General features: G+C 39.3%; 1 protein-coding gene and 1 long non-coding RNA gene across 2 annotated transcripts in view; one reads left to right on the top strand and one right to left on the bottom strand.

The window, feature by feature from the left end:
* Nucleotides 1-21,521, top strand: part of LOC144044528 (uncharacterized) — a 108,561-nt gene extending 87,040 nt beyond the window's left edge. Inside the window, exon 3 of the long non-coding RNA XR_013291289.1 lies at nucleotides 20,877-21,521. This is a non-coding gene — a long non-coding RNA (uncharacterized LOC144044528). The remainder of the gene's footprint in view (nucleotides 1-20,876) is intronic.
* On the bottom strand, nucleotides 7,682-11,593 carry camk2n2a (calcium/calmodulin-dependent protein kinase II inhibitor 2a). Its single transcript, XM_077559387.1, has 2 exons — nucleotides 11,138-11,593; nucleotides 7,682-10,447 (listed from the first exon to the last, which is right to left on the bottom strand). Exons 1-2 carry the CDS (start codon nucleotides 11,304-11,306, stop codon nucleotides 10,377-10,379), a joined length of 240 nt encoding a protein of 79 aa, XP_077415513.1. The 5' UTR covers nucleotides 11,307-11,593; the 3' UTR covers nucleotides 7,682-10,376.
* Nucleotides 21,522-24,661: the final 3,140 nt, after the last annotated feature.

Genomic DNA, 24,661 nt, shown 5'->3' with positions numbered 1-24,661 from the left:
TGACATTTGCTATCAATTCCTAACATTTTTGTCAATTCTATGGACATTTTATGGCAATTTTGGGGATTTATTATTTGGTTTTTGGACATTTTATAGCTACTTTTCAAATGTTTTTGTTTCTGCCTTTTTTTAATTTAATTTTCTGACATTTTTTTGCCATTTTATGGATATTTTATGGTCATTTTCTGCTTTTCTGTTTCCTTTTTGGACATTTTATGGTCACTTTTTTAGACATTTTAAGGTAGTTTTTATTTTAAATTTTTTTTTAAAACCTTTTCATCTACCTTTTGTCTCTCTTTTTCTGAGTACTTAAAAATTTGGATTCTGACATTTGCTATCAAGTTCTAAATTTTTGGTCAATTCTATGGACATTTTAGGGCAATTTTGGGGATTTATTCTTTTGTTTTTGGACTTTTTATAGCTGTTTTTCAAATGTTTTTGTTTCTGCCTTTTTTAATTAAATTTTCTGACTTTTTATGCAATTTCATGGACATTTTATAGTCGTTTTCTGCTATTCTGCTTCTTTTGGGACATTTTATGGTCACTTTTTGGACATTTTAAGGTAGTTTTTAAAGCCTTTTTATCTACCTTTCGTCTCTCTTTTTCTGACAACTTAAATATTTGGACTCTTACATTTGCTATCAAGTTCTAACATTTTTGTCAATTCTATGGACATTTTTGCGGCAATTTTGGGGATTTATTCTTTCGTTTTTTTGGACATTTTATTGCTACTTTTCAAATCTTTTCGTTTCTGCCTTTTTTTAAATTTAATTTTCTGACTTTTTTCGTTTGTTACATTTTATGGTAGTTTTTAAAACCTCTTCATTTACCTTTCGTCTCTCTTTTTCTGACAACTTAAAAATTTGGACCCTGACATTTTTGGGGAATATTTAATTATATTGAACATTTAATTATTTTATATCTAAATCATGAATTAATTAAAAAATATTTTATCTTAAAAAATATATGGAAAAAAATTATAATAATAAATAAACTAAATATATAATAATAATAATTTCTACTATTTTTTTGTGATCCCAGGTAGCCACAGGAGAGGGACTAAAGAGCCACATATGGCTCCAGAGCCACAGGTTGAAGGCCCCTGGTTTTAGTAGATTAAATCTGCGGTACACAATTTACAAATTCACCTCTTCAAACAAGTGCGCCAACGTGTCACTGGTTGTAAAATGGGCTGTTGTGGTTGTGTAGTACAAGCACTACAATGACTGCTACACCATTTACAGGACAGACCAGAAGCGTGCAGTCACCGTACATGAATGCAGAGTCGCCCTGCATGTAAAGGCCGTGTTAAAAGTCTATTAATACGTCAGAGCTTCCGTGTTGTTCTGTCAGCCTTTCAGACAAGCGCTGCATTTGGAGGAATGTTGCGATTGACACAGAAGAGTTGAGAGCGCCTGGGAGATAAGTCTCAAGGGCCGCTTGGGTATTTAGACGGAGTGCAGGCAGGCAGGCAGGAAGTGTGGCGACCGGGGCGCACATTAATAAAGGCGAAATCATTTATTTTTAATTCCCCGCCGAGATGTAATTACATGCTATTTTTAAGACTCGGCTGTGATTTTTCACGCGGCTCTTCTTTCCTTTCAAGATGATACGAACAGTCGTTGAAGTTTGTGGACGAAATGAGCGTCACCTTGAATATGTATTTATTTAACAAAGGTATTGTTTCATTTCCTGGGGCTGACATGATACTGGGAGGGCCTGTTTGTGAGTAATGGACCAAACACAACGTCGCTTTGTATGGTGGCAGGTGACTCAACTCACTTGACAACAAGCAGCAGTTTTGCAGATACTGAACAATTCTTCCAGATCTTTATTGTCATTTCCAGTTGACCTTTACGTCACACTAAACTTAAAATAAAAGAAGCAACCACACAGCTTAGCTTTTAAGTCCGTTAGCTTAATGCTAATGCGAATATCATCTATGGTGCAGTGATTTAAAAAAAAAAAATGACTCAAACACTAATTGTCAATATAACCGTACACATGGTCATATATTCTTGATCCTCTGCAAAGAACAACTAATATTAGTGCCGTACTGAGGATCTGAGAGAGTTGAGACATATCAATGAAAAATATATCCGTCTGGTTGTCTTGTCTCTAATGAATGAGAGAAAATTAGAAAATATGAGCGCTTTACTGTATAATATGTGAGAGGATTTGCGATGTGTGAGAGGATTTCAGTTTTGACTGTGATAAAAAATATTCAGTAGTAGACAATGTGTGAGAGCATTTTAGTGCTTATGTTGCAGCATTCACTAGTACCGATCCCCCCCCACTTAAACATTCAACTGATTTTTTTCTCTCATACACTACTCTCACAGTACAAATACTCTCACATGCAAAAATGCTTTCATACATTCAACTAAAATGCACTCACATGATACATTCACTACTGAAAAAGGTATATTATTATATGCGTGCATGGGTGAGCGGTTATTTTAAGGTATTAGATACTCATGGAGAGTGCCGATACAAGCCAGCGATACTTAGGGGGAAAAAATCTGACTGAAATAAGTCCTCCAGTTTAACACATCAGCGAATCATCTGCTTCAGAAACGTAGAAAACACTAAATAATTTTGTTATTGTGTTTAAATGAAATGCTATATATGAACAGTACTGGAGGTATCAGTACTTGGTATCGGTGAGGTCATACTCAAACTTGTCTCATTTTGAAAAAAAGTTGATTTTTTTTTTCTCTCTCATTGGAGAGTTTGGCTGCTGTCTGGTTTCCATGGCTACAAATGTGTGCAAAGCCCTGGAAGGTTGAAAATCAGCTTGACTTCTATTAAGCCAGGCAGGACGTCCAGTCCAGCAGGAGGGGGCTTATGTAAGTCATTGGTCCTGGGGGGGATTTGATGCAGGCCACCGAGTGACCAACAATGCAATTTGTATTTATTCTCTCACATTGCACTGCAGTTGCTCTTTTATATCCCTCATCGAGATTTAGCCTTTCCCTCCACTGTTCAGTATTGAAACGTGGCTTTGGTGCCTCTGATGGGCTGACTGATGCACAATGACAGAGGGCCCGTAACAGACATTTAACTTGACTGGACTTTGGTTATGTAAGCGCAAAATGGGCCTCATTCCCTGGAACTTTATTTCTTTAGAAAGGGGTCCCCAACCACCGGGTTGTGGAACAGTACCGGGCTGCACAGAGGGACTGAACGAAAAATACAGTGGATACGGGATTGTGTGCTATTTAAAAAAAGAAAAAGAAAATAAATATCATTTTTTTATTTTATTAAAATAATTATGAGCAGTTCAAGATAGCAAACAGTGTTTGTATCTCAAATCATCTCTTTTATATATATATATATATATATATATATATATATATATATATATATATATATATATATATATATATATATATATATTTACTTTTGGAAATTTTATAAACACATTTCACAGATCACGTCATTTACAACATCAACAACATTCGAAAGAAGGGCTGATGTGTTGAAGCCGTTGTATTTATTAACCACTGAACAGAGGTGCCAAATCCAGGTCCAGAAAGTAAAAATCCTGCCACAGTTTGGCTTTGGCCTCAGCTGCTAGTTAGCTAGCTTCCTATCTAGCTCCCATGGTGCTCGTTTACCTGCTAGGGAGCTAGCTAGCACCCATGGTGCTCGTTTACCTGCTAGGGAGTGAGCTAGCTAGCTAGCTAGCACCCATGGTGCTCGTTTACCTGCTAGGGAGTGAGCTAGCTAGCTAGCTAGCACCCATGGTGCTCGTTTACCTGCTAGGGAGTGAGCTAGCTAGCTAAGCTTTAACCAAAGGATCTGTCGGACATATAACTACCAGCTTGATTGGCCAAATTTAACCTTTAATTTGTGTGTTAATTTGACCAATCTGTTTTTAGGGTGTAGTTGGCGTTAATTAATATTCTTAATGTCTACATTTGTTGCTGCACCATTTGTGTTCAAATATCATTTGCATTTCCCATTATGTGTGCTTTTACATTTTTGGACCCCCCCCAACCCCTTCCCTTACCAATTGTCCTTCATGCTCCGTGGGCCAAGGGCAGCAACAGCACTAATCTACCGCAAGCTCGATGCCTTGCTCACTCCATCGCTCTTCGTCTCACTAGCTGCACCCCCCCCCCAACCCCCACCCCGCGTCCCTCTCTATTGATTGGCCTGAGTGCCTCCAGTGTGTGCGTTTGTGCCTGTGTGTGTGTTGTTAGCACATTCACGCAAGTCAAACGAAACCGCCGCATGCTAGGCCCCAAAGTGTTTACATTTCAAATAAACCCTGAAAATTCATGGAGATGAAAACAAGTACCATTTTTGCTAAATATCAAATGTAGGTTTTTTTTTTTACATTAGCAAAAATGTTTTCTCATTTTAGTTTGTTTGAGTTATTTCATTAGTTTTCCTTTCTGGCGAGTGGTGCAAAAACCAGCTGAGATCGGCTGCAGTTCATGCGCAACCATAATGAGGACAAGCACTGTCGAAAATCCATGGATGGATGTTTTTATCCTTTTGGAGTCGTGTGCAAAATGAAGAAGAAACATTGGTAATTAAATGTAAAAAAAAAAAAAATTCTGGTCCAATATAATAGATAAGGAACTGCCTGTACATCATAGTTATAAATTAATTTGTACACATATTTCTGATGCCTAATTCTTGCTTTTGCTTAAATGTAAGCCCCCACAAAAAATAAAATAAATAAATAAATCATGACCCTTTTTTATCATGTTTTTGGTGTTGCTATGATTTGCTTAAACAACAAATCTAATACTTTTTGTCACACATTTGCCGTCTGTGATGCACAAGAATGACCTCAACAATGTTAACTTCAATCGTATCAAATGTGCCCACAACTGCACAAGAATAAACCTTGGAGGTTTACAAATGTCCTCATAGGCCTTGTAGTGGGTTGCTCGAGGAGCGTAGATAACATGGAGCGGATCACTCTTATGGGAAGCCATTAGATGCAGTGGGGACCGGCGCAAACATTGCTGCATATCTGCCCGTCTCTCCCGGGGGCAGCATAATAGCATAAAATACTGTATGGCATGCTTATGTAACCGGGGGAGGAATATTAATGGCAGCCCGCTCGGCCGGTGGGGGTTAAAGTGGAACCAGATCAAAGCTAGCGCTAGCGCTCACTTCCAGCAAAGAACTGGGAAAAAAGCTTTGTGCGTATTCGAGGCATGACCACACAGACTAAATGACAATTAACATTTGCAACCATCCAAACACTAGGTTAGCTTATCGCTAACATATCATACGAGACACCATCGACAGGCTAAAGGAAATTAGCATTGATGATGCAGTAATTCTATCTATCCATCCATCCATCCATCATCTAATAGCTAGCTTTTTATCTATGTAGTTGATAGCTAGCTAGCAAGCGAGCTATTATCTATCTATCTATCTATCTATCTATCTATCTATGTATCTATCTATCTATCTATCTATCTATCTATCTATCTATCTATCTATCTATCTATCTATCTATCTATCTATCTATCTATCTATCTATCTATCTATCTATCTATCTAATAGCTAGCTAGCTTTTTATCTATGTAGTTGATAGCTAGCTAGCAAGCTATCTATCTATCTATCTATCTATCTATCTATCTATCTATCTATCTATCTATCTATCTATCTATCTAATAGCTAGCTTTTTATCTATGTAGTTGATAGCTAGCAAGCTAGCTATTATCTATCCATCTATCCATCTATCTATCTGTCTATCTATCTATCTATCTATCTATCTATCTATCTATCTATCTATCTATCTATCTATCTAATAGCTAGCTAGCTTTTTATCTATGTAGTTGATAGCTAGCTAGCAAGCTATCTATCTATCTATCTATCTATCTATCTATCTATCTATCTATCTATCTATCTATCTATCTATCTATCTATCTATCTATCTATCTATCTAGGACGATCAATAAAATGGCTGATGGGGGTACGGTTAGTAACCTTAAAGGAGAAGTCAACCCCATTTATTATTATTTTTTTTTACATTAATATGTTCTATGCAGCCCCATTAGTCTAAACATGTTATTCTGTTTCATATTGCGTTAGCAGCCTAATCCAGCCATTTTTATCCATCTCAGGGGGCGGCCATTTTGCCTCTTGCTGTCGAATGAAGATGACATCACAGTCGCTCAAGTCTCAGGTAACAACCAATCACAGCGCAGCTTCAGAAAACAGGTGAGCTGTGATTGGCCTTTGCCCGAGCCCTGAGCAACTGTGATGTCATCTTCAGTTGAGAGCAAGTGGCAAAATGGCCGCCCCCTGAGATGGACAAAAACGGCTGGATTTGAATTACGAACAGCTCCCAACAAAAGGCAAGAAAATGTCAGGAAAAGCCTACCAGAACATCTGAACTTTATTTGGAGTTAATCAGAGGCACTTTAAAAGGTGTCATCTGTGGTCTGACTCTCCTTTAAAGGGATACTTGACTCATTGAGCCATTTTCAGCAGTCCAAAGTAAATATTTTATTCATTATTTTTAATGTACAATTAATACCTTTAAAAACTAAATTTGCTACTTGCTGTCTACTGAAGACATAACCCGTGCTCAGGACACAGTAAGACCAATCATGGCTCAGTTTGCCGACCAAACCCAGAAACCAGGTGAGCCGTGATTGGTCCTATTTCCTCAGCACAGGTGATGTCATCTTCAGTCGACGGCAAGTAGAAAAATTTGTTTTTAAGGGTAATTAATACCTGTACATGAAAAATAATGAACAAAATATTATTTTTTTTACTGCTGAGTCAAGAATCAATTCCTTTAATATGAATTTTCAATGTGATTGTTTAATTCGGAACACATTAACCGACTTTATTATTTGACTTCCTCTCTTGAAATGATTCATGAATGAACAGGGGTGTGATGACTTTTCACTTCCTCTGTACCTGCTTTTGCTGTTCCAAGAATGTTTCAATAATGTGGGTGTCAGGCGATTAAAATTTTGGATTGTGATTAATCACATGACTTCAGCAGTTAACTCATGATTAATCGCAAATTTTATATATTTTCTAAATATACAATAAAATACAAAAAAATCTAACTTTTCATTCTCTTGTTAACATAAAAGTGGAAAAATATTAAACTAATAGAAATATGGCTGCATCTTTTAGTCACTGATACGGTCATTTCATAATAATCTATAAAATTGAGTTAAAATTAAAAAGATGTACTGTACTGTACAAAACGAGTGTGATATGTGTTGAGGTCATTTTTCTGCCACCAGATGGCATAAGTGCATTTGTAAGACGTTGGTGACAGCTCAGTGCATTTTTTTCTTTTCATACTAAGAGCCATCTAATCCTTAACACGAAGTAACTTGCGAAATTCTGCACATTTGTAAAATTGTAAAATACAACTTGACTCCAGCCTCCACAAATATATGCATTATTATTAAATTTATTACTGCTAAAATTAGACGTGGCCGTGTCTGCGTTGTTGCAACTGGAATTTCCCCATTACAGGCTTTCCAAGTAAGGGGCGGTCATTAATTGTGCATAAAACAAATGGTGGCGTTCAAGGAACTTTGAATTAACTCAAAATGAACGCACTAATTTTAACACCCCTACGTGCAAATAACATGGAGGCCTTCTAGTGCTCCATCCAAAACGCATGACTGAAATTTCTTTTATATTGTGGTAGGGGAAAAAAGCAGACTCAATCACATTTCCATCTTTCACCATTTATTAGTTCACCAAATACAGTGAAAATGGCATCATAATATACAATGACTCATTCTTAGAATGTCATGACAATTTTTGTAGCAGTTTTTTTTTTTTTTTTTTGCTTCATAAAATGATGTTCCGTTATTGAAAATATTTCATGCACAACAAACCATATCCAGTTTCTTTAAAATGATGGTACAAAATAAAACTTTAAAAAACACAAAAAAATAAACCGTCATGTTCAAAATGGGTCAAATAACCACGTGTTATTTGATTATACTCGTAAACAGTGCAATATACTCTAAAACTGCCATTTTCTAACAAATTCATCAACGAAGCTCAAGTCACAGTATACGATTTCTTACTAATAGTTGAACATCGATGTGTGCAAAAACCAGACACATTCAGTTAGTCTTTTAAAAAAAAAACTCCGACCTCTGATAATCGAACGAGAGCAGGCGAGCGAAAATCAACGTCGTCTCGTTCCGCGCGTCCTCTCCCAAGTAGAAACTTTTTTTTTTCTTGTTGTTGTTGATGAACTGTAAGACCATATAACGAGCATATCGTTTAAATAACAAATATTTAGATATAAAAATACAAATATGAGCTTTCTGTTTAAAAACAAGCGTGCCGGGGTCGGGGTCGGGGGGGTCGGGGGGGTGTTTAAGCGTGGTGACACCCGCGTTGGCACCGGAGTGAAAATCCATGCATGACATAAAACAGCGTTAATTGCAAAAAGATCCAAAGTGCGGTGGTACATTGACTCGCAAGTTTGGAACTCGATTTAGCAAATCAATTGAAATCAACTGAATTGCCCTTCATGTCAAAATTGCACCGTATGTTATAAAACATAACACAAGAGCATGTAAAGTGTTGTTACTGTGCGTGTAGTATTCGTGCGATGGATTGCGTGTCTGTGAGGGGCGTGGCCTGGTGAGCTGAACTTTAGTTTGAGCATCCGGGTATACGGGTTGTGATCTACTAACGGCTCCGTGCAATTGTTCTCATTTAGCATTTTTTGGGTGTTTGACCGTCCCGTTGAATAAGCTGGCTCTCCTTGCCCATGTGCAAGGGCATCAGAGTAGCTGTTAGAAAAATACACGCCTTTGCACGTAGAAAATTAAGTCTATGATAATTATTAGGGATGGACGAGTACAGATGCCAGCCTTATTTCAAGGTATCGATACTCGTGACAGCAGCCGATACCAGTACCGAACTAGAAATGAGAATTTTTTATTTTATTTTTTTAAGGGATATTATAGCTCTTTATTTATAACTGTCTTTGTTTTTAGGGTGATTTTCATGTCTCAAAAGTACTAGTTGTATAAGTATTTTATTTATTTATTATTATTGGTATTAGTGACTACAAGAGTGGTATTGAAAATGTCTACCTTTTTATTTAATTCAGCTTTATTCAATTCATTAATTGCTTCAATACTTGTCTTAACTTGCGAGTGCAAAAAAATAAAGAAAAGTAAATCAGGGTGCTTGTTAAAGTTAAAGTACCACTTTATACAACCAATGCGCGTTTCGATATTTCCTTAAATCTCCACAATATGGCCAGTGTTTTGTTAAATAAATGCAAATAATTAGAATCGTAAATATAACGAACACAAATATCAGCGCCACACTTTTGTTTTTGATTCCGTTTTTCATGAGCTGAACTGAAAGATCTGAGTTTTTTTTTCTCTATGCACACAAAAAGCTGTTCATGAGCACTTCTCCTTTGCCGAAATAATCCAATCCAATCGCCTGTTACCCTGATGCTGTCTAATTAGCATCTCGATATGCCACACCTGTGATTATTGTGCCGTTTCGAGTTTAGCTCATGAAAAATGGCAGCGAAAAACAACAAACGCTGCGTTCATATTTCCCTTCGGCGTTTAAAGATATGTGCAGGTGCATCTACACGAACCCGCCACTTGAACCGCTGGCGGCTAAAGCCAGAAAAGAAAACCTGCGGCCAAAACAAGTGGCGTTCCACTACAGAAAATATTAACATTGCACCATCCTCGGATATATGTTTGTACATACAATCTGGTCTCCTTTAGTAAGAAGTAGACTTGAGAGTTTTGCTTGGTCTGTTGGGGGGAGGGGGGGAAGGGGGAGGGGCTTGGGATCGGGATACCAAAGCAGTCGAGCAGCAACAGGAACGCATTGGAGCGGTGCTGAAAGGACAGCTCCCCTGAATGCACCATCTACAAGAAGGTGGGGGTGGGTGGGGGGTGCAAGCTGAGCCTACTGTACAACGTCGGGCTTCATCCCGACGCTTGTTTTGCTTGGGGTGGGGGGGGGGGGGGTTGTTTTAATGACAAGTTCCTCCATCACCTTTCACAATAAAGTCAGCGCGCGTTGAGACGCCACAGCCGCCGTCTCGCTATCTGGCAGGCGGGGAGGGGGGGTGAGGGGGGATTTTTCTTCTCCAAAAAGAAAAAACAAAAAAAGCGGGACTCGTTTTTGGAGGATTGCCAGCAATATCCCACGACGAATCTTTCCACTCTTCTTCCAGCCCTTGCTTTTCCTCCGCCGCGTTTCATCCCGCCGTCATCCCCGCTGCCTGTCGCCGTCTTCTTCTTCTTCTTCTTCTTCTTCTTCTTCTGCAATCCTCCAACATGCACAGCCGACAAGTGCTTCAAATCGGTGATCAAAATGAAAAGAGTCTGCAAGGCATCGCTCAGTTGGGGCGGGGAGGGGCTTTAAACGCCGGGCGACGACTTGTCTGTCATCCCCTTGAGGACCTCGTCTATTCGGTCGTCCTCGATCACCACTGTGGAGGAGGACAAGAAATAAAGAAGACATTTTATTCTCTCTATTTATTTTCTATATCGATTACAAGACGTTGGAGGATGGAATCTAAAAACAACTGCAATGGCTCCACCAGTTAAGGTTTAATGTTTACCGCAGTCACAGGCGTGAATAACGCGCATGTAAAATCAGCAAAACATACTAGATTATCCCCTGAATGCAACACGAGATCACGTGTAATCAGTCTGACAAACATTACAAGTAACATTTACGGCAAATTTTGCATCACGAGATCGCATTGAAACGGTATGATAAACAATCACTTGACAACATTAAAAAAAAAAACATCTATCATGTTCCTGAATGCATCACGAGGGCGCATGTATGTGATAAATAAGTGGCCACCGTAAGAAAAAAAACATGTCCCTCCCTGGTTCTTGAATGCATCACGAGTTCGCATGTAAACAGTATGACAATAAAAACAAATAAAAAAATTAATTAAAAATAAATGTTTTGTCCTTAATGCATCACATGTCCGAAAAACAATAAAATAACCAATATAAATATAGTTCCAGGTCCCTGAATGCATCACAAGATCGCATGTAACCGCATGACGAACAAATTCACAGCTGGTCCTTGAACTCATCACGAGATTGCACCATGCATTAAATGGTAGTAAATAAGAAGGAAAAGCAACTCGATTTCCGTTTACCTCGCTTGGCTCTGCCGATCTGGCCGAGCTTCGGGGGTCTCTTGGCCTGCGAGCCAGCGAAAAAGGCGCTTGTGTCCTGCAGTCCGCAGCTAAAGGACATCTGGCTGACCTCGCTGTCCGCCCCGTAGCCGCTCATTTTCCCCTCGTTGTATGGCAACACTTCGGACATGTTGGCTGGCTGCGGCTAAAAGTCGATTCGGGTTAGATCCGGTCGTTGCAGGGACGAGCTTTTTTTTTTGGTCGTTTGTTTCTATTTTAATTTTGGATAGAAGTCCTAGTGGAAGTCCCGAGGTTCGATGCCAGCTGTGGGTTGGGTGGTCCCCAGTTTGCAGCTGCAGTTGGAAGATGCGTGGACGTGGTGCGAGTGCGTGCGCTCTCCTCCGTTGCTGGCTGATGTCTGGTGAGAGAGGGGGAAGATCCCGGGATCATAAAGGAAACCCAGGCGGAACGTTGAAGTCATCCATCCGGGTTGAAGGAAGCGAGGGTGCGCGCGGTTCTGTGTGTGTGGCTTGTGGCGGCGCAACAGTGCCCCCAACAGGCGAGAAAGGCAACTGCAGAAGTAAAGAGGGGATTTGAAGCAGCTCTGTTGATTGAGGCTGTGTCCAAACCAATTTATGTTCATGATTTTAACCATCCAGACAGTTTCTATACTGCTTGTCTTCTTTAGGGTTGCACATATCCTGGATAATGTTGCAGTAAATAAAGAATTACAGGGGTGCGTTGAGAGACAAATTGAATTTGTTCTTTGACCACACAACCCCAAAACACTTCTCTAATTATATTTCATCTTGGAAACGAATGGAAATGTCATTAATCCTTTCCAGCCTCTCAAAAAATGTTTTTAATGAGGAAATAAACACTATATACATATACACATATATACACTATATATATATATATATATATATATATATATATATATATATATATATATATATATATATATATATACATATACACACTATATATATATACACACTATATATATATATATATATATATATATATACTTAAAAACGTACAGTATTGACAATATCCCCATTAAATACACTGATGATAATAATAATAATAATGCCTATCCATGAAAAATAGGGGTTACCCCTACCAAAAAACCTAACTAAATAAATCAAATATAGGCAAAAAAAATAATATATATATATATATATATATCATAAAATTAATCCGCAGCAGGGATGACGCTACACCGGGGCTAGATGGGGCTATAGCATTTATATAGTCTCTTTGTACCTATTGATCAAGCCCCACTTTAGCCCCTGGAGAGAGAAAATAATCCAGGAGCCGTCCATGATCCGTGAAAGCCAAACTGTGAGTATGAGGGATCAAATGAACAGTTAAAAAACTAAATAGAAAAAGAAAAAATGTAATTCTCTGTTTCAGCCGAGAGGCAATAAACATCTTGAAGCTTTGTTTTTGAAGAATATTTACAAAATGTATCTGTCATTCTGACACGACTGATGTCGAAAATCACAGAATCAGACCAACAGCATTCAACATTTTGAATTAAAGTGTCAGTTTGCCGATCCAAACACTTTCAGGCTCTGAAATGATGTTGCTGGAAGATAGTTTGCTAGCTCTGACAACGTCATGCTTATAGCGCTATGCTGCTCACAGCGCCCCCTGGAGGCATGTTAGCATAACATCTTGAGAGTGCTCAAATACTCAAGAGGCGCATTGCTCAAATACTCAAGAGGCGCATTATAACCAACATCACAGCGATCAATGTGTCTTTTTGTGTGTGTGTTTTTTTCCCATTCATGGCATTTGGATTATTGATGTATGACACACAATTGGAAAACCAGCTCCAGCTTCCATCCGCCAACCAGCAGAGCACTTAATTCATGCTAGGGTCATACAAGGGACAGGTGTGATGTCATCAGTATGAGACGGGGAGATGTTGACCTGCGCTCAGTGCCACAGGCGTCTATACAAAACAAAACAAAAGCCTCTGCTTCTACTTTTATAGCCAAGCCCCCTTCAGTTCCGTCTTTATTGGACTGAGACGGAGTCTCGGTGAGTTACTCTCCTTCCACTTTGGCAAGCAGCACACGTAATGATCCACCTCACTCAATCAGAGGCGCACTTCTCTGACAAGGAACAAGAATGTGTGTGTGCGTGCGTGCTCTCGAATCATTGCCTCCAATTACAAATGAATCACTGACGTGCTGAGTCACCACCCTGCTCTCCCCCTTCCTATTGAGGCGGAAGTACACACATACATTCACAAACGTTTCTGGTCTAAAAGCCGCGATACCCCCCCCCCCCCCCCCAAAAAAAAAAAAAAAAAAACACACACCAAAAAAAACCCAGCAATAACAAGCCAAGAGGGAGCGCCAGGATCGATTGTGAGAGTATCTGCCATTATAGAGGCTTATATTGCAAGGGAGGAGTAAGAAGAGAGAGTGACGCAGTAGACTTATCACATTAAGTGTGATATGAAAGATAAACTGTGATACTTTCTTGAAAATGAAAGTGGGAAGGGAGTTTGCTAACTTGGATGTTGGACTGGAGGGACAAAGCCTGCCGGGTTAGCTTAGCGCTAGTTTATGGTAATCAGATGTCCGGAATTTGATGGGTTAGTCTCATTTTATTTCATTTTTGCTATGTATGCCAATCACATAGTTGTCATAGCGATTCATATGATAAACCCATTAAAAGGGAATTTAACTGTTTAACTGTAATTCTTTCTTATTTACTTCCAAATTCATGTTTGCGTAATCTAATCGGAACTATATCTACTTCCTGCTTTGGCGTCTAAGAATCATGGGAAATGTAGTAGGGGGTCATTAGTCGCCGGCCAGACAACGCAAACTGAGCTATGAGCTGTCAAACGGTTTATTTCCAGTGTTACAATGCATGACCTATGCAACGTAAACGGCACCGCCATCTCAACTCATTCACGGCTATAGATGTCAAAAATTAATTTGAACTATTTCTATTAGTTTAACATTTTTTTCCTCCAAATTATTGTACATTTAGACCAGATATAAAATTTGTGATTAATCATCAGTTAACTATTGAAGTCATGCGATTAATTACAATTAAAAAAATGTAATCCCCTGACGCCCTCATTTTTAATAATCTTTTCCTTTTTTTGAAAAAAGATATTTAAAAATAATAATAACAATAATTACAATTAAATAATTTAATCGCCTGACACCTTAATTTTAATAATCTTTTCTTTTTTTGAAAAAATATTATTTAAAAAAAAGAAAGAAAATTAATTACAATTAAAAATTGTAATGGCCTGATGCCTTAATTTTAAATAATATTTTCTTTTTTTAAAAAAATATTATTTTAAAAAAGAAAAGAAAATGAATTACAATAAAAAAAAATGAATCGCCTGATGCCTTAATTTTTAATAATCTTTTCTTTTTTTGAAAAAAGATTATTTAAAAATTAGGTCGTCAGGCGATTAAAATTTTAATTGTAATTAATCACATGACTGCAACATTTAACTCACGATTAATCACAAATTTTATATCTGTTCTAAATGTACAATAAAAAAAATTCTAGGTTTTCATACTCTTGTTAACAAAAGTGGGAAAATGTCAAACTAATAGAAATAGTTAAAATGAATTTTGGACGCCTAAAGCCGTCAATGGCAGTGAATGAGTTAATAGCTGTCGGGAAAGAGTAAAAAAAGGTTGGATAATTATGAGTTTATTGGCTTGTTTAGTGCTGTTGAACTGTCAACCAAAATAGCGTTTAGTATTAGCGATTGATCCCAACCCATTGATGAAGATTGACTAGCAATTAAACACGGTGATATTTATTGTTTATTTCATTTCCAGCAAAATTGTAGCACCTCAGTTTTTAATTTTGAAAATCTCATCATCATATGTTTGCTCGCTGGTACGACAGAGCACAGATGGATTTAAAAATGTATCAAAAGCGGAAAAAAAAAACGCCCAGTGTATGGTTGAAGTCGGTTATTTTAAACTAAAAGGGAAACCTTTCCGTAGGTTGACGTGGCTGAAAACGCTCAGCTAGCGTTCGGTCGGACTGTAGCATTAGCGTAGCATTAGCGTGTCGGTAGCATGCAGTCTTGGTACACTGATAGGTTTCCACAAAGTGAATAAGAGGCTTGGTCAAGCGCTTTGCACAAAACACGGTGTTGATAAAGCCCAAATAATTGCTTAAGTCAATTAATAAAGTCTATTTGTCATTATTTTTATTTTATGGACAAAGACGTGCTTCGGCACAAGTACCATTTGTAACCCATTTAAAATCTGCTTAAATGTTAAACAAATAGCGAAAGTCTGAGCTTTAGCGTTTATTCAGAAAGGCCATAAGATGTACAAGACTTTTTTTTTTAAGGTAAATGCACAGTCTCTCTTTCACTGATTCTTTTATTTATGCTGGTTGAAGTTGTGAACACGCCATCACACTGACGCGTTTCTAATAGTTTGCTACCTTGAAGATTCTCTTTTACAAAGTTGCCTCATTCATCCAATGGCACACAATGATCAATGGTCTTAGTGACACTGTGATAATACTGCAGCATCAGGAGGAAAGAAGCCGTTACGGAAGCATAAATCTTCTGGGGAAGCTGCCACTTGAGTCATAGACCTTCATAAAGCCAAAAAGACACTCACTAGAAGGCTATGAATCTTTGCTAGGCTGAACGATGCTGTACCTGCTGCAAAAAGCTAAAAAAAAAAAAAAATCTGCCATTTGTTGATGCCACTTCTAAAAAGTTCATAATTGCTTACAGGTGCCACAAAATGGTGGATACGTACTAAGATCCTCAACTCCCTTAAATTGTCATGGTTTGTGATGAGTTGGACCCCAAAGCAGCAACAAGACGTTGGAAAACTCAAATAGTCGTTATTGCAAAAAGACTAAAGTGACAAACAAAAGTGAAAAGTTACAAAAGAACAAAACTGTGGTGCTACCAATTGAGTAGGAGCATAAATTACAAACAAATCGTGAATGATGCCAGCAAAAACAAACCCAGTGCCACAAACAGGACGACCAGGCTGTAACCCAAAGAGACGAAAACCAGAATGCACACTGCGATCAAAGGAATGATCCAGCGACCAGTTGGTATGCGGGCGGAGCCTCAGGCCTCGTCCAGACGGAAAGCAAAGTTCCTCACACAAGTCTCGTACGCACAGAAGCATTACAAGACCTGCGCGTGTCCAAAAGAAGACGCTGAGGACGTTTAACTGCTGTAATGTATACTCCAAGTCTGGGGTGGCGCTGTAGCGCAGCCACAGGGAGTTCACGGGAAAGCGTAGAAGAAGAATCAGCGAAAATGGTGGCAAAGCACTACCGGTACTTTAAATTCCTGGATCCAAGATGCCACCAAGATGGCGGCAAAGCACTACTTTTACCTTTAAAATGTAGCTCAACTCACTTCAACATAGTTCCATATAGCAACAAGATGGCGGTAAATCATAATATTTGTACAAATGAAGCTCCTCAACCCACTTCAACATACAAACCCAATTTCCGCAAAGTTGGGACACGATACAAATTGTGACTAAAAACGGAATGCAATTACCTGGAAGTGCCGAATTTCAATATTTTGTTCAAAATAGAACATAGATGACAGGTCAAAAGTTTAAACTGGTTTGTAGATATTTAGCACCAAGATGCTATAATATGGCACCAAAGCACTGCTTTTGTACAAACAAACAAAAGCAAGACAATCTGTCAATGTGATTCTAGTAGCGCCCTTTGGTTTTCCTTTACAGAAAGTGCACTTAAATAGCACTTTTATCGACACCATATAAAAATGAATGTTTGAATTTTTTTGTTTAGAATTTTTTGAACTTTAATGACAAGACAGAATGTGACGTTCTTACGTGGAGAAACGGGCCGACGGCGTCTCGGTTTGTTGACATGCGTCATGTGTTTAAAGTGGGTCACGTCATCTCACGTCACGCCACAAGCACATGGCTGACAACGGCAATTGGCATCAGACTGGCAGGTATGCCTTGGTGGCTCGCTCGCTCTCTCATCCTCTCTACCTTTCTCTCTTTCTCGTCTCATTTATTCCCCCCTCTTTCTCTCCCCCTTCTCTCTCACCCTTTCTCTTCTTCTTTCTTCCCCATTTCTCTTTCACTCATTCTCTGCCTTTCTTTCACTATCTCTCTTTTTCTCCTCTCTCACCCTCTCTACCTTTCTGTCTTTCTCTTCTCATTTCTCCCCCCTCTTTCTCTTCCACTCTTTCTCTCCCTTTCTCTCTCTCCCTCTCTTCTTTCTCACCCTCTCTTCCTTTCTCTTTCTCTTCTCCTATTCTTCCCCCCGCTGTTTCTCTTTCACTCATTCTCTCTCCTCTCTTTTCTCATTTCTTCCCCCCTCTCGTTCTCTTCCACTCTTTCTCCCCCTTTCTTCCCCCTCCTCTCTCTCTCTCTCTCATCCTCTCTACCTTTCTCTCTATCTCTCTTCCTCTTCTCATTTCTTCCCCCCTCTTTCTCTTCCACTCTTTCTCTCTCTCCCCTTTTCTCTCACCCTTTCTCTTCTCCTTTCTTCCCCATTTCTCTTTCACTCATTCTCTGCCTTTCTTTCACTCTCTCTTTTTCTCCTCTCTACCATTCTCTTTCTCTTCTCATTTCTTCCCCCTCTCTTTCTCTTCCACTCTTTCTCTCCCTCTCTTCTCCTTTCTTCCCCCTCTGTTTCTCTTTCACTCATTCCCTTCCTTTCTTTTCTTTCTCTCTCCCCCTCTCTCTCTTTCCTCTCTCATCCTCTCTACCTTTCTCTTCTCATTTCTCCCCCCTCTTTCTCTTCCACTTGTCTCCCTTTCTCTCTCTCTCCCCCTCTTCTTTCTCACCCTCTTCCTTTCTCTTTCTCTTCTCCCCGCTGTTTCTCTTTCACTCATTCTCTCTCCTCTCTCATCCTCTCTTTCTTTTCTCATTTCTTCCCCCCTCTTTCTCTTCCACTCTTTCTCCCCCTTTCTTCCCTCTCTCTCTCATCCTCTCTACCTTTCTCTCTTTCTCTTCTCATTTCTTCCCCCCTCTTTCTCTTCCACTCTTTCTCTCTCTCCCCCTTCTCTCTTGCCCTTTCTCTTCCCCCTGTTTCTCTTTCACTCATTCTCTGCCTTTCTTTCACTCTCTGTCTCTCTTTTTCTCCTCTCTCATCCTCTCTACCTTTCTCTTCTCATTTCTTCCCCTTCTCTTTCTCTTCCACTCTCGTTCTCTCCCTTTCTCCCCCGTTTCTCTTTCACTCATTCTCTCCCTTTCTTTTTCTCTCCCTTTCTCTCTCTTTCCTCTCTCATCCTCTCTACCTTTCTCCCCTTCTCTTCTCATTTCTTGCCCCTCTTTCTCTTCCACCCTTTCTCTCTCTCCCCCTCTTCTCTCTCACCCTCTCTTTCTCTTCTCCTTTTCTTCCCCCATTTATTTTTCACTCATTCTCTCTCTCCTCTCTCATCCTCTTTCTTTTCTCATTTCTTCCCCCCTCTCTCTCTTTCTCTTTTTCTCTCTCTCAAAGCGTCTGCAGATGCTGTCAAACATCCGCCTCTGCGCTGTCACACACACACATGCGCACACAAGCACGTCAAGTGATGGTGAGTTTAGTCCAGTTGACAATCCATGACGCATGACACCCCCCCCCCCCACACACACACCTAAATCTGTTGCTGTACGGATTTATCATGTTTATGTTCAAATATATCATTTCTTTTACTTTACTTTGAATGTCAATATTGCTTTATATTGTCTTTTTTCTTTTACAAACGAATTAAATAAATTGAATTGAAATAGATGGCAAATTGAGAATCTTGCTTCTCAAAGCATCACCCCCATACCCCCTACACACACACACACACCCCGTCAGTCACCGGCCCTTAAAATCATCATCGCTCACATCTGAAATGAAATGCTTGTTTTATGGCCTTAAGTCCAGACTTTTTATTAAGTGGCACAAATGCGAATCCAGAACTGATTCCAACGGATATTAATCTCCACCCGCAAGATAAACGGCCCTAACGAGCGCACTTATTAATTGCCAGCGCCCGCACCGCCTCCATCAATACAAATTTGGGGTGTACAGCCGTGAAGCTTTGGCCATTAGAGAATAATCACGTCGTCCAAATTGTTTGTCAGCCATCAGGCGGAATTAAAGAGCATTTCGGAGTGTACATAAATAAAATGCGATTTGACTTGCCTGGAAAGCTTCCATTGGCTTCTCCTGGCAAGGTTGTTGAACGCTCATTTTGATGAAAAGCTGCCATCTAGTGGTGGGAGAGGTGAAGGCGCCATACAAGAATCCTGCTCACTTTAACAGAATGTTTATTATTGTAAGTGTGGTTCGTTTATACCACACCATACAGAATGCTTTTTGTTTACTTTGCTTACTTTATACGGCTACGTGATATCGAATGAAGTGGTTACAATAAATAAATAAATAAATAAAAGGTGTCAGGGTTAAGGTCTGTGAGGAGATTTTATATTTAGTTTGAGGTTTGGGGTTATGTGCGAGTGGTTTGTGGAGAGATCGAGATTTTGGTTATCCGAGTTTTTTTTGTGTGGCGTGTGAGATTTTTGGTTGAATGAGAGTTGTGTGTCAGATGTGTTTTGCACACAGTGTAAGTTTTTGTGTGTGAAGTGTAACCATTTTTGTGTGAGAGAGGTTTTTGTTAAGCATTGAAAGATTTGAGAGGTGTTTTGGTGTGTTTGTGTGTGAGTGAGAGAAGGAGGTTTTTAGTTGTGAGATTTTTAGGTTTGTGAGAAAGTTTGGGTATGTGGGAGTTTTTTTTTGTGTGTGTGGAAAAAAATGAGTTTTTTGTGGAGATTTTTGTTGTGCGTGTGTGTTTTTAGGGGTCCGATTTTTTGTTTGGCATGACTTTCTTGTGGACTGTGAAAGTTTTTTTTTTACGTGCAAGAGCTTTTTTTATTGCATGTGAGAGGTGTTTTGATGCGTGTGAGATTTTTGTTGTGAGTTTTTTTTTGTTAGTGTGAGATTTTGGGTAAGTGTGAGCATTTTTTAGGTGTCACTGCGTCAGAGATGGCATATTAGTTTTTTTGTAAAATGTGAGTTTTTTTATGTATGAATTTTTTGCTAAATTTGAGAGGTGTTTTGGTGTGTATGAGAAGTTCGCCTGTGAAGTTTTATTTTGTATGTAAGTTTTTTTTTGTGAGAGGTACATTGGGGGGTGTGAGATTTTTTTTCGTGTGATGTTTTTTTTTTGCATGTGACAATTATTTGTTGTGTGAGAGTTTATGTGTTAGAGCTTTTGTTTTTTTGTGTGAGAGTTTTTGTTGTTCCTGAGAGTTTATCGTGTGAGGTGTGTGTTTTTGTTTTTTGGTCAATCTGATATGTTTTTGTTGAGCTAGAAAGTTTTTTTTGATGAGTGTGTGACATCCAACACAAAGCTTCAAACCAGGATTTCCCGCCTGTGAGGCGGATGTGCCAACCACTGGTGCGCTGCTCCTTATCATGAGAACATTGCTCATCGCCACGCATGACCGAATCACACGAGGCCGCTTCTGCGACTTCACCCGAAATGCTCCAGTAATCGTTTGCTTCCTGGGAGTCGCAGCTGCTCTTTTACTGCATGACGAATTTTGTTTACGTGAACTCCGAAGACCGCTGAGGAGGATTCATAAGGTCCTGCAACGCCACCTGCTCCTCCGACATCCCCGCCCACCTACTCCAAATAGCACGACGCACTGTAGATGTGTAGCTACAGTACATTACACACGCCGAGACGTGTTATTAGGGACAACGGGCGTTTGAAATAGCACGGTGACTCACAAGTCTTTTCTGCCAGCAGGTACTGAAAATCAAAGGAATTCATCTGATGACCTCACGCGGTGTACGAAGGCCGACGACAGCTATTTGATAGATCACGTCATTCAGCTGAGAAGCGAGTTGAGGTCTTGGTATAGTTGGTAACTTGAAGGTTGTGATGGACGCCACAATCCAACATTTTCTTTCACTAGGACTATAACTGAAATATCGATTCAGTTTTAACCCTGGAGAACCCACGGGGTCAAATTTGGCCCCTATAAATTCTGCTACTCAAATAACAAAGACCTTTTTTTCTTTTTTTTTACAACTAACTTCAACAGTCCAGAGTGCCACTTCTGCCATCTAGTGGATGAATATTGCACTTACATGAGCCAGAGTGGTGGTGACAAGATGGCTGGCAACGTGCTGTTTTGTTGAGCTGGAAATCAATCCAAACAAAACCATCTTCTCAGCAAACCATCAGATGGTAAAATTGTGTTTTTTTTTTGTTAATCTATTTCATATCATGTTGCAGAATGCCTAGGAGTATGTTTTATATATAAATATTTTGATAAATTAGCAACTCTGAGCTAGTTTAAAAAAAAGGGTTAAAATTGAAAAAACATATTTTGGTGTTCAGTGAACTTATAGCAGTCATTTAATGTATAATTCATAATTTTCCAAAGAAGAAAAGGGTTCTTGGCTTCTCCAGGGTTAAAGTGGAAGTCAACATTTCTTGACAAGAATATTTTATATGTGACCTCACTAGTCTAACCGTGACATTTGTGGAATATGAGTTATGAAGCAAAATCCAGTCATTTTTATCCATCTCGGGGGGCGGCCATTTTGCCTCTTGCTGTCGACTGAAGATGACATCATTAGTCAGGTTTCCATCCAAATGTTATGAAATTTGTGTGCGAATTTTGTGGAAATGCGGACATGCCACTTATGCCCGTTTCCATCCGCTCTTCTTTTTGCGAATATGCGCCGCGAGATGACGTTGTAGTGACGGAATTTTGGGACAAATGGGGAGTTCCGGGTGGGACTGTTGTCGTTTGTCTTGTTGGTTTCCCTCCCGCGTGTAAATGCAGTGTTGTTACATTGAGAGCTGATGTTAATAAAGCCATCTAAAATTGCATTACTTTTTTTTTATCCGTCCCCCCAAACATATCTTACTTTATCATCCGTCATTTATTGTGACTACAAAAATGCACATTTTCCTTTTTTCGACACGCTTCAAAAACCACCCCCCCTCCAAGCGCAAAAACCTCTATGCAAATTTTGGGACTTTTTTTTTTCTCCTGAATTTCTGGCGCTTCCACTCAGTTTCTTTTTCGCAATTCTTGAAAATTCCAATAAATATAGTTGGCTGGAAACCCACTTAATGTCGTTTTCTGAAGCCGAGCTGTGATTGGTCGTTACCTGAGACGTGAGCAACATTGATGTCATCTTCAGTCGACAGCAAGAGGCAAAATGGCCGCCGCCTGTGATGCATTAAAAAACACTGGATTTTGTTGCTTAACTCATATTCCACTAACGCAATATTAACCAGATTATGGGGCTGCATAGAGCATAATATTGTCAACAACAACAAAACATTGGGGGGTGGTTGATTTTCCCTTTAAGCGCAAAATACTTATAATACACACTTTGAAGTGTAGTAGTTGTAGATATGCAAAATAGGCTCCAAAACAAGTGTAGTGAGTAGCGATCTTTACAGATTTTTTTTGTGTCATACAAATTACATTCAGCGACATTAACGAAATTATTATATAAACATTGCGAGTCAAAAGTCACGTTAGATCGAAGATTAGAAAGCTAATCCAAGTAAATTACGATTGCACATGAAAATGAAATGTAGAAGGCTAAACTAGTAAACACTCAAATTTAAAAAAGATGGAGGTATGAACATTGGCGAAGAAATGATATAATGACGTCTAAATTTAAATGCGTATCTCATGTGGTAGACCAAAATAGTAGCGTCAAATTTGCATGCCTGTAAATACTGTATTTTCATTCTTTGGTCATTGAATCGATGTTTGATCGATATATTTACAATGGGATTTTTTTTTTTTTTGGTGCCAAATTGGAGACTGACTATTGATAAGATTGAGTTGAGCAAATACGTAAATCACGTTGGACCACGTATTGTGTCGTGGTCTCTGGACCAGAAAACAACGTTGCCCATTAAAGCTAATGGGCGCCCTGAGAAGCGGCGTTGACGCGAGCAAAGTCCGCAGAAAGCTCGACCTCTCGGAAGTGGGAGCGAAAGGCTGTCGTGGCGTTGTCAACATCCCGTCTCCTCAAAGACGCGGGACTGCGGGGAGCCGGACGCCACAGGGCGACCAGAGAAAGATCAAAGGAAGCTCCGAAAACCGAAGCAGCTCAGATACAAAATGAGGGTCGAAAAATCAGATGTGGTCATCTCAGCTCTTTTAGATCCGTTTTTTTTACAGAGTCGGGCAAAATTGTGGTTACATCGGCGCACCTTTCGGCAAGTGCTTCATAACCCAAAGCCTCGTTAAAATACACAGACTGAGGAGGACCAATCTGTACCGACCCGGATCGATGGACGTAAACCCGCTTCAGTCGGCGCTCAGTCTATGTATTTTTTTCCCCCGAGTGTTCGTGTCATGAAGCACTTTGCCGAAAGGTGGGCATCCGTTAACGACGGGCCGATGTGACGACGGTCTTTCAGTCTTCGCGGTGACGTGAGATAAAACGAATAGATGAGCTCCAACAAAAGTGAAATTGAGAAAAGATCACGAGAGCGGCATGGACGAAAGGGAAAAAAAAAAAAAATCGAAAAAAGCGTGGCAGATGTCAGGACAGTTGTTCGTTGTAACCAAAAACTTCTGCTTCTACATTTTGTAGGTTTTGACCATGAGCATGATTGGGGGGAAAAAAATGCCTAAATAAATAAATAAGAGTGCAATCATGTGAACGTTCCTTCTAGAAATTTCAAACGAAAATTCTTGACAATAATATGTTATATATTTGCGACCTCACTATGAACATGACATTCTGATTAATATTACATTTGTAGAATATGAGTTAAGCAGCAACATTTTTATCCATCCCAGGGGGCGGCCATTTTGCCACTTGCTGTCGAGTGAAGATGACATCACAGTTGCTCGGGTCTCAGGTAAACAACCAATCCGCAGCCCAGCTTCAGAAAACCAGCGAGCTGGATTCTGAAGTATTCGGTTTAGGTGAACTAATGAGTACACACACACGCACGAAAAAAAAGAAAAAGAAAAAAAAAAAGAGGGAAAAAAAAACCCAGTGACCTGGATTCTGAAGAGGAATTTAGAATTTTGTCCTCTTTGCGTGTTCCAAAAATGAAGATAGATTTAATGTAAGAAAAATACACCTTTGCAAAAATGATTTAATAAAAAAACAGAGAATCTCTGGACAAATAACTGCCTCCAATCATCACTTAAACATCCTGGGATTCAGAGCGTCAAATGCAGCTCTTCCGCGTGCACAACGGTTTCTTATAGTTAAAAAGACCTCCTCTCTTTCATTTGTAGACAAAACATACTCTCTGGTACTTTTCCGTGAGCGATGGCGAAAAACAGAGTCAGGTGTGGGTGCTCAAAACAGATTCTGTTCTCAAGGACCAAATGTGTTTTCGCACAAAGCGCTGAGAAGGAACTTTTTTAGACTAAATAGTATGACCCAGTTTAAGGTCAGATTATACCGAAATCAACACCATCTGCTCTGCACAGGACACAAAACATTTCGACAAGGTTAATATAAAGAATTAAAATGTTAATAATGTGTAACAATGGTTAATAGAATAAAATGAAGTATTAAAAATGTTCT

Source organism: Vanacampus margaritifer, chromosome 2 (assembly GCF_051991255.1).
Source record: "Vanacampus margaritifer isolate UIUO_Vmar chromosome 2, RoL_Vmar_1.0, whole genome shotgun sequence".
Taxonomy (NCBI): domain Eukaryota; kingdom Metazoa; phylum Chordata; class Actinopteri; order Syngnathiformes; family Syngnathidae; genus Vanacampus; species Vanacampus margaritifer.
Note: the sequence above shows the minus strand (reverse complement) of the source record. Positions and strands in the feature narration are given on the sequence as shown.